This window comes from Galeopterus variegatus, unplaced genomic scaffold (genome assembly GCF_000696425.1).
Source record: "Galeopterus variegatus unplaced genomic scaffold, G_variegatus-3.0.2 Scaffold1175, whole genome shotgun sequence".
NCBI classification, from domain to species: domain Eukaryota; kingdom Metazoa; phylum Chordata; class Mammalia; order Dermoptera; family Cynocephalidae; genus Galeopterus; species Galeopterus variegatus.
The window spans coordinates 254,861-265,829 of record NW_007727286.1 but is presented as its reverse complement, the minus strand read 5'-3'; the positions used below and the strand labels follow the sequence as shown (position 1 = coordinate 265,829).

The 10,969-nt window shown below is 45.4% G+C and overlaps 1 protein-coding gene across 1 annotated transcript in view; it reads right to left on the bottom strand.

Moving 5' to 3' along the window:
• Window positions 1-10,969, bottom strand: part of TLL2 (tolloid-like 2) — a 134,404-nt gene that overhangs the window by 99,967 nt on the left and 23,468 nt on the right. The window contains exon 6 of the mRNA XM_008575365.1: window positions 4,233-4,343. Within this exon, the coding sequence (XP_008573587.1) occupies window positions 4,233-4,343 (111 nt within the window). The remainder of the gene's footprint in view (window positions 1-4,232; window positions 4,344-10,969) is intronic.

Here is a 10,969-nt window from a genome sequence, read left to right as displayed (position 1 = left end):
GGAGCGCCACCATGCTCCCAAGCGGCGCACTGTAGCAGTGCGCCACCGGGCCGGCCCTTCACAGCAAAGTTCTAATAGGAAGAAAATTACAGTGAAAAAGGGAAACAACCTTCATGTTCATCTTTAAGGGCTTAGTTAGATTAATTATGGCAGAGTCACACATGGGACAACTACTGCCACGAAAACAGTAAGAAAGACCACAGTGTACTACATGACAAGATGTCCATGATGTGGCATTAAGCAAAAATGCAGATTGCACAAGAGGATGCAGAGTAAGACCACTTTTATGTTAAAACAAACACACACACACAAACACACGCGCGCACGCACACACACACACACACATTCAGCCTGAGCACAGTAAGATGGGAAGGAATTCAGCAAACATAATGATGGGGATCCCTGGGGTTGGGGAAACGGGGGATTTCTACTTTCTATTTTACACAGTATGAGCTACTGGACCTTTCTTTTTTTAACAACAAGCAAAATTAGTTTAATTAGCAAAAACAATAAAAAATATTCCCATTCTGAAAATAAAATAACTATTCTAGATAGATGCAAAGTACTATTGGCCCTCAGAGAAAAGAGATCAGGATAAAATCACCTTGCCATAGAAACACATCAGAAAAAAAAAAGTCAAGCTTGGAAAGGGAAGAAAAAAAATCAAGCTTTGAAAGGGAGGAAAAAAAATCAAGCTTGGGAAGGAGGAAACACCAGGCATATGTTTTGAAGGCCCAAGACCCAAACCCCCAAATTCCCTCCACACATGGCAAATTATCCCCACCCTCCACTTTAATCTTAAACCCTGTCTGTAAATACTACTACTAATAGTAATAATGAGGAGGAGGAGAAGGTATTGATATTTATTGAGCCTTTACTGTGTGCCAGGCACTGTGCACATAGTCTTTCCTTTTTTCCTCATGACATCATCACTCTGAAGTAAGTAAGGATTATGACTGTTCCCATTTGACAGATGAAGAAACTGAGATCCGGCTCAGGGATTCAAGCCCAGGCAGTCTGACGCTAAAGCCTGTGACTGACCAACACTCTAACCACCCTTCTGGGAGCAAAGCCCTGTTGAGCTCTTGATCTCTTCTCAGGCCCTGGGAGACAGCTCCTGGTCTGCCACCTCTGTCTACCTCCACCTGCTCCTCTCCACCAATGCTGGCCATTGCTTTCTAGGAGCAAAGTACTTAGACTCATTTGTAGACTGCCCCCTATCAGCTCACAGGGCAGAAGGGAAGAGAAGACAGCCGCTTCAGTTCCATGTCCTCCTTGAGGAGAGGCAAAGGGAGGGCTCTTAGGCTTCCCTTGCCACAGCATCCTCAAGCAACCTTCCCCGAAGGCGACTCTCCAGCAGCTGGGCACACAGCTGGCATGATGGCTGGCCACTGCCGAGCCTTTCTCTGGGGTCTCTCACATCTGCCAACCCTTGGTCCCCACGCTGTGCCATGGCAGGGCCCCCCAAGGACAGCATAAGGAGAGCCGATGGGGTCAACCCTGAACACTTGGTGATGGCAGGTGGTGTCAAGTGACTGCTATGCAGGCCCAGAAGGCAAGAGTGAAACCCAAGTCGGGAGACCAAGTGCCAGAAGGCCTTCCTGGATCATGCATGGACACCACCCCTGCTTTTAAGTGGATATGCACCCACCCAGAGTGTAAATTGGTACAACCACTTTGGAAAACTTGACAGTATCTGCTAAAGCTAAACTTATGGATACCCCATGACTCAGCAATTCCACTCCCGGCTGCATGCCCAGTGGAAATGAGGGCTTGTGTTCACCAAACGATAAGTACAAAAATGTCAGTACCAGCTTCATTTATCATAGCCCCAAACTGTAAACTGCCCGAATGTCTGTAGACAGAAGAATGAACGAACTCGGGTACATTCCTACAGAAGAACATGCACAACAATGGAAGAGAACAGACCACTGCTTCACAAAGCAACGTGGTGAATTTCACAGTCTAAAGCTGAGTGAAAGAAGACAGACACAAAGTAATATGTACTGTATGATTCCATTTATGCAGGTAAAATAAGCTGTGGTGACAGAGGTCATTCTAGTGGCTACTTTGGGATGGGCATTGACTGGGAGAGGGAACAAGGCAGTGTCTGGGGTCCAAACGTTCAATGTCTTGGTCTGGCTGATGGTTACATGGGACTGGACATATGTAAAAATTTATCATACTGTACTCGTATGTCTGAGATATGTGAAGCTCACTATTTTTAAGTAACACCTCGAAAGAAAAAGTTTAAAAACATTTTAACTACATGAAGATTACAGTCAGGTCAACGTCTCTAGGCCTCCAGTTAAGAATCAGAGAGAAGAGTGTGATTAGTTGAAGTGGTAAATTAGGAAGAGATGTCTCCTTTTGTCAGAACTCAATTTAGGTTGTGGATATATTGGTATGAAAAATAATTTAAAACTTTATTTAAAATTTGAAAAGACTTTTCAAAGCATACATACATAAGAGCCCTCACAAACCCTAAGAAATGATAGTCATAGAACCAGACACCACACAGAAGTTCTACAGTGCCTAATTGCTTCTCCCTCCTGCTTCTGACAACCTCAGCCCCACATCCACCACCCCTGCAGGGATCTTTGGAGCCTGGTCCTCATCGCTGCTCATGTTCCTCACGAACCATGGGAGATGTCCCCCATGCTGGGCACGTCCCCACCGCACCCCTCCAGGCTTCAGGGATGTTTCTGGATGCCACCAAATACATCAGCAGCCTGCCTGATACGCCCCCTCTCCATCACCACCAGCAATCAGTGTGATGAGGCTGCCCAAGCATCCAGCCAGGAACCCAGCACCCTCAGGGCAGCTGGTGGGCTGCAGAGACCAGTGGGAGAGGGGGCTCCACCAAGCACCTGCAAATCCAAGCTGAGCAAGTCATAGTCCTACTCAGAAACCTGGGACAGGATAGTGGGTAAAGGTCAAGCTCACCAGCTCAACAGGAAAGCCCTTCATCATCTACCCCAACCAACCTCTTCAGGTGTGGCTCCAGCCACAGCCCACCCCAAAGGGCCATGCTCCAGTGACCCACACCTTACCTCTGTTCCCCAAATAAAGACAGCCCCTCTCACACTCCCTGCCTTTGCACAAGGCTTCCCATCCACCTGAAATGTCCTTTCTCCCACTCAGGACTCCTATTCACCCTTCATGCCACAATGCAAGAGTGCCCGTGTACCTGATGCCGGGTGGGCTTCTCCACCCACTCTTCTCTCTTCCCGCTGCCCTTGGTTCATCACACACTCACCATGGGGGATGACAGTGCAGCTGCCCACATTTCACTAGACTGGGAGCAGCTTGGTATTACACCTGCCACTTCCTGAGATCTTATTGCGAGGCATGGGGCTAGCCCATTGTCCTTGCAGTTGATCCTCCAACCCCCTGTGAGCTGAGGGTTGGTCTTGGCCCCATTTTACAGATAGGAAGCTGAACTTTGGAGGTGTTAGGGTTTGACCAGACCTAAAGCCTGTCTGCCTGCTGTGAAAGGCCTCCTCGAAGGCAGGGGCACGTCGTTTTCCTCTTTCTCTTGCCAGCACTGTATTTGGCCTATGATCGGTGCTCAGAAAAGACTCTTGAGAAAGAAAGGGAGGGTGGGAAGAAGGGTGGCGGGTAGTAGGCACATGTGAGCCTCAGTCAGCAATAACAAGGTATCATCAGCCACACAGGGACATCAGCTCCCACAGCTCAGCTCCCTGGCTGCTGCCAAGGTGAGGAGAGCAAAGACCGGTCCCATAACTGTTCACCCCAACACTGGAAGCAGGGAGGAAGAGGGGAGAAAAGTAATCAAAGTCTGAAGTCTGATGGGTTTCCTGGCCTCAGGGGATTTTCACCTGGGTCGTCAGCCAACAGGTATACAATACCCACACGCAAACACCTCCCCTGTGCTAGTCATTATTAGCATTATCATCAGACATGCCCTAAATCCAGCCAGTCCAGGAATTCTTTCCTATCTGGGAAGTGCTGGATCCTGAGGCCAGAGTCCTGAGAACCCATACTGAGCCCCAGACTAAACCCTCCAATAAAGAGGCAAATGGAGATTTTCTTAAAAGGATCAGCAAACTTGGGGGTCCGAGTTCCACAGCCTCCAGTGGACAAGGAGGGGTGACCCCTCTGGTTTTCTGGCCTAATTGGTCAAAGGCCAATGACCTGTGGTGCATATCCACCCTCCTGGAGTCCTTCATCCCCCATCCAGGGCAGGAGAAGGGGGACGCGGCACTTACCTGTGTTGTGCCCTGTTGCCTCCACTGACTGCTCGGTCCAGTCTCTGGCCTTGTCGATGTGAAATAACTTCAAGTCATCTTCATCCAAGGCAATGTCTCCCCAAAAGACAGCTGGGAAGAAAAAACACAAATGGGTCAATTTAAGCAGGAGGTCAAGAAAAATGAAGTTCCTAATACCCCAGAGGGCACTGGGTTTGGGGTAATAAACTCTAAAAAAGACGGTCCATCCAGTCAAATTTCTCCCTGAGGCTAAGAAATGAGGCTGGTAGAGAAAGAGAAATGACAAACAATAATTCTGGGCATCAAAGCCACAGGGCTGGGGGCCAACCACCATGGGAATCCAACTCCTTGGTCTGTAAGGTATTTTGAAAGGTCACCCTGTCTTACCCAACTTCTAGGCAGCTCTGGGCAAAAACACGACAAAAAGACAGCTGTTTCTCTCTTCTTCAGGGCTCCCAGGGTATAAAACAAAAAGCATAATGTGATAAGTTATACTATTGTTCACAATATTTGCTGCCCTTCCCCAGGGGACGATTATATTTCCCTGTCCCATTGATGTCAGTTTTGGCCACATAACCGGCTCTGACTAATTCAGTGTGATAGGAAGCTAAGAGCTAGTTAAGAGCTAGCACACAATTCACCAGGGCCTCTCTGCCCTTTCCCAGAAGACCAGCAGTGTTCCAGATAGGAGCAAACTAGCACCAGGGCTCTGGACTAAAGGTGGTATGGAGCTCAGGTACGGCTTATCAGGATGGTTATGTAGCATGAATAAGGAAAAAAAAAACCCAGGTTTATTTTGTATAAGCCTCTGAGATTTACAGGCATTTTTAATTGGAGAACCATCTTTTTATCCTGACTACTACAGAAATTGCTATTAGAAGTGGTATGCTATTGTAACAAAAATCTATTGTCTTTGGGCTAGGTGTCAAGGAAACCATTACTGTAGACTAGAAGGAGGTGATCTATATCATGCAGTGATGAAACATTTAGTAAAACTGTTGCCTGCATTAACTTGGAAGGTGGATGATGGACTGAATGAGCTTATGGCTTTAAGTGAAGAGACTGGGAGTTGGGATGTTAATGGCATGGCTTGGTTGCTGTTAGCTGTGTTCAACAAGGCAATACAAGAAAGTAATGGGCTCAAAAAAGACAGAAATGGGCTCAAAAAAGAATTGGACAATTTTAATAGGAATGAAAAAGAAGAGACAGAGAGTCCAAAAATTCAGGGACCTGGAGAGTTAGAAGAGCCAACCTATTCTCATAATGAAACAATTTAAGGTAAACTGAGAACAACTTTGAGTAACAAAGACTGATTAAAACTCAGCTTGCGGTGTGGAGAAGTGGGCACCCCTATCTGTTGCTAGTGGAAATATAAAATGGTACAGCCTTCAAGGGAAAATTGTTTAGCAGTCTGTTCAAAATGTTAAATATAAACTTATTATAAAACCCAGCAATTCCACTCCCAGGGATCTTCCCAAGAGAAATGAAAACATACGTCCACACGAAGACATGTATTCAAATGTTTATAGCAACCTTATTCATAATAGCCCCAAACCTGAAGCAATCCAAATGTCCATCAGCTGTGGAATGGATAAACAAAATATAGTATATCCATACAATGGAACACTATTTAACAATTAAAAGGAACAAACTATAGGCACATGCTACGACATGTACAAATCTCCAAAACATCATGCTAAGTGAAAGAACCAGATGCAAAAGACCACATATCATATGATTCAATTTATACGAAATGTCTGGAAAGAGCAAATTTATAGAGATAGAAAGGTTAGTAATTGCCTCGAGCTGGAGGAACAAGGATTGACTGCAAATGAGCGTAAAGGAATTTGGAGTGGTGGAAATGTTCTAGAATCGTGCTGATGGATGCACATCTATAAATACACTAAAATCACCGAATTGTACACAAAAATGGGTGAATTATAAAATATGTAAATTAGAGCTCAAGAAATCCGTTAAGAAAAAAAAAAAATGAAAAACACTCAAACTCGTAGCAATGAGCAATCAAGATGGTGCCTGATAAATCCTTTCAGTTGGAAAAGCATGGTGCAGGTAAAGAAGGCTAGGAACGTGGTTCTCTCACAAAAGCTTAATAAGCATGAGATAGCAGTAATTAAGTCAGAAGAGAGAGATGTGTCTAGAAAATAACTGTGTTTAGCTACGGCACATGGAGCTGTAACAAACAGATAAAAAGATGACTCACGTTGCAGAAAAGCATGGTGCCAAAAGAGCCATTAGCAGGGGACTGCAACTGTTCGAGATGTAAAATGACTCAAAATTATCCCTGGGCTCTTGCTTGTATGGGAAGAAAGCAGTCTGAAAAGCTGCCCCCAAGGAGGGAATATTCTCTGATGCCCTCTTCAGATGTGGCCAAGGAGATCAAGAGAAAAGAAAGGGCAGGACCATCTAGAGAGCGCAGCCCAAGGCCACGGAGGAAAAATGATGGAAGAACTACCCCCAGGAGGTGGAGTCAGAGCCTAACCAAGGAACCTTCCCCGTCCCAGGGCCAACGTGCAACATATGCCCAGTGTGATTTCAGAATTTCTACACACCAGTGAGTGTTGTGTCTCCCAACAGTCCTCTTTCCAGATGGAAGTGTTTGTTACAGTTTTCCTACCCTGATCAATAATTATACATTGAGCTTGGGGGGTGGGGAATACAACTTTTTTTTTTTTCAAGTTTGCAAGTCTCTGGATGAAGAGGAATAACATCCTGACTCAGTATAGACACTATCACAAGATCCTGGACCTGGATCCTGGTACCTGACTGGACAGAACTCTGGGCTGTTTCCCTTGAGGAAGGATAAGTATGTTCTATATGTCGGGGGAAAAGGAAAGCAAATATTTGTTACCAAAGGGGAGAAGACCTGTGATAGAGTCTGTTATTGCTGATAATTTTTTTGCTGCTTCTACTGGGGAAAAATTACATTTCCCCATCTCTCTGGTGTCAGGCTTCACCATGTGATGTTCTCTGGCCAATGTGAGGGGAAGTGACATGTGTCACTTATAAGCAAAACCTTTAAGACCTAGCACATGGTTTCCCTTTTCTGAAAGCCGTAATTCTCCATGAAGGCACCTCTTGCCTGCAGGCTTTGTCTTGCTCGCCTGGGGAGGCAAGTGCATTAAAAGCATGTACTTTAAAGCCAGAAAGATCTGGGTTCAGATCCCCATATTGCCATGCAAGAGCTGTGCGACCTTGGGCAAATCACTTGATCTCTCGGAGCGGCAGTCTCCTCACCTGGAAATAGAGACTCACCCATAGAGTGGTGTGAGAATTAAATGAGACAAGGTTTAAGCAGTTGGCACAGGGCCTGGCTCATAGCAAGCATTCAGTGAATAGTTGGGCCACTCTCATTTGCACTGGGCTTTTCTTGGCACCTGTCACTCCCTGCTCCACTCTGTCCTCATCCAGAAGACCCTGCCCCTGCAAGGCTCAACTCAACTCCATCACTAGCACCCACGTCTCCTCCATGAAGGTCCCCCTCCCACTCCGACACACTCCTTCCTTTCTCTGAATTCCTGTAGGACAATCTCCACCAGACAACATCAGTCAGACAACAGGGGCTAAATCGTGTCCAGATATTCACCTAACAAACATTCACTGAGCCCATAAATGCCAGCCATTGGCCAGGGTGTGTGTGGGGGACTAGAGGAAGTAGAGTTGGGGTGTGGGGAGGAGATCATGTTTTCTATAATGCTTTACAATTAATAATAAATTTTACACATGCATCACTTCTGTTAGTTTTCTTATCAGCCCATATTTATCTCATTCCCATTTTACAGATGAAAAAACAGACTCAAAGAAGAGAACGACTCGCTCAGGGTTACATAGCCAGCAAGTGGCAGAGCCAGAACCCCCAAACCAGGGCTCTTTCCAGCCCCCCACACTGCTTTCCTCAGCTTGGAGTATTCACTCAGCTTCCCAAGTTGTGCCAGGTCCTAAATGCCTTGAGGACAAGTCCAGTTTTACACACACATATTTCATCGGTCAAATCCTATTTTACACACACAGGAAAGTCATGTGAGATGCTCTGTGAGCCTAGAGGCTAAGAGCGAACTACTGAATCAGACAGCCTGTGGCCCAAGTCCTGCCNGAAAGATCTGGGTTCAGATCCCCATATTGCCATGCAAGAGCTGTGCGACCTTGGGCAAATCACTTGATCTCTCGGAGCGGCAGTCTCCTCACCTGGAAATAGAGACTCACCCATAGAGTGGTGTGAGAATTAAATGAGACAAGGTTTAAGCAGTTGGCACAGGGCCTGGCTCATAGCAAGCATTCAGTGAATAGTTGGGCCACTCTCATTTGCACTGGGCTTTTCTTGGCACCTGTCACTCCCTGCTCCACTCTGTCCTCATCCAGAAGACCCTGCCCCTGCAAGGCTCAACTCAACTCCATCACTAGCACCCACGTCTCCTCCATGAAGGTCCCCCTCCCACTCCGACACACTCCTTCCTTTCTCTGAATTCCTGTAGGACAATCTCCACCAGACAACATCAGTCAGACAACAGGGGCTAAATCGTGTCCAGATATTCACCTAACAAACATTCACTGAGCCCATAAATGCCAGCCATTGGCCAGGGTGTGTGTGGGGGACTAGAGGAAGTAGAGTTGGGGTGTGGGGAGGAGATCATGTTTTCTATAATGCTTTACAATTAATAATAAATTTTACACATGCATCACTTCTGTTAGTTTTCTTATCAGCCCATATTTATCTCATTCCCATTTTACAGATGAAAAAACAGACTCAAAGAAGAGAACGACTCGCTCAGGGTTACATAGCCAGCAAGTGGCAGAGCCAGAACCCCAAACCAGGGCTCTTTCCAGCCCCCCACACTGCTTTCCTCAGCTTGGAGTATTCACTCAGCTTCCCAAGTTGTGCCAGATCCTAAATGCCTTGAGGACAAGTCCAGTTTTACACACACATATTTCATCGGTCAAATCCTATTTTACACACACAGGAAAGTCATGTGAGATGCTATGTGAGCCTAGAGGCTAAGAGCGAACTACTGAATCAGACAGCCTGTGGCCCAAGTCCTGCCTGTGAAATTTTGAGCAAATATCTTAACCTCTCTGGGCCTCAGTTTCTTCATCTTTCAAATAGGAATGAACAATCATAATATCTTCCCCACAGCGTTGTTGTGAGCATCAGGGGAGATAATATTCATATGAATAAGTGCTTCGCACAGGGCTGGCAACCAGCTCCACTCAGTAAATACGAGTAGTCAAAAGAGCTGCTCCCTCCAGATGTCGAGACCTGGGCAATGTCCTACATCAATAGTGACATGCAGTGAGCCAGGAGATGTTCTCACAGGTCTTACCATAAGGCCCCAGCCCAGGGTGGCCTCACCCACAGGAGCCACAAGAGGGAGCAGGCCTGGCCCTTCAGAAGCAACCCAGGGAAGACCCTGTGCCTGCCACTGGACTCTATCCAACCTTGGGCACAGAGAGCCCCTTCCCACAGCCAGCCTGCTCTCCCACCCTGTGGTCCTGCAGGCTCCCTGGGACAGTGTCTAGACCCCAAACTGTGCCCTCTATTCTACAGACTCTGCCCCAGGACCCCACAGATAGTGCCTGTGGACCCCCTGTGGACACAGCCCAAGAAAGCTGCCTGCTATTACTCAGGGGCACCTCCCACAGAGTGGCTCCTCCATGCTGCTCTGGGCCCTGGAAGTCCTAGAAAATAATGCAGGCTCAGAGCTACGGCCTTCAAATCAGAGTGACTGGCACCCCAGGACAGAGGTCCAGAATCAGAATGTCATCTGGAGTCGCTACCCCAGCTCCCAATGAGCATGTTCTNAAAAAAATAAATCGAAAAGTGATCCCAAAGTTATAAGGTACTATAACAATACGTAAGAAAAAATGACATATCAATAATAACACCTTTCACTACTGTGCAGCTGAAACTTTCTGCAGCGGTGGAAGGGTTCCAAACTCTTCACTGTGGCACCCCCTAACCACATGTGGTTATTGGGCACTTGAAATGTGGCTAATGAGACCGAGGAACTAAATTTTAAATTTCATTTCACTTTAATTAATTTAAATTTAAATTGCCACATGTAGATAGTGGCTATATTATAAATACATAATATATAAATAACATAATATAAACTATTATACATTATATATAATATAATATAAAAATTTTATTTAGAAAAGCAAAAAGCATCACATATCTAGGATAACCTTAATGAGAAAAGCATGGTACTATGTCAAGAAATGTCAAATCCTACTAAAAGCTATAAAAAGTGACTGACATAAAGGGGAGACATACCATGGACCTGAATGGGAAGACTATAATAGTAAAGTATGTTAACTCTTTCCAAACTAATGTGTAGATTTAATACACTTCAATCAAAATCCAAATAATAATTTTATTATTGACAAAATAATATTAAAGTTAATCTGCACAAATAGTTGATAACAGTCAAGAAAGAGGACCGAGAGCTCCATCAGATATCAAAATACGTTATAGAGCTACGACAATCCTGCAATGTAGGATAAATAGTCTGGAAGCAGTCCCTACATCATACAAGAAAATTCATAAATGCAAAGGAGGTCTCCCAAATTTGTGGAAAGTAGGGGACTAATCAATGGATTATGTTAAACAAATCGGTTAGCTATGTGAGGAAAAATCAAGTTGGCTTTGGACTTCATATTGTATAGAAAAATTAATTCCAAATTAACAAAAAATTAAATCAACCAATTGGCTGAACAATGCT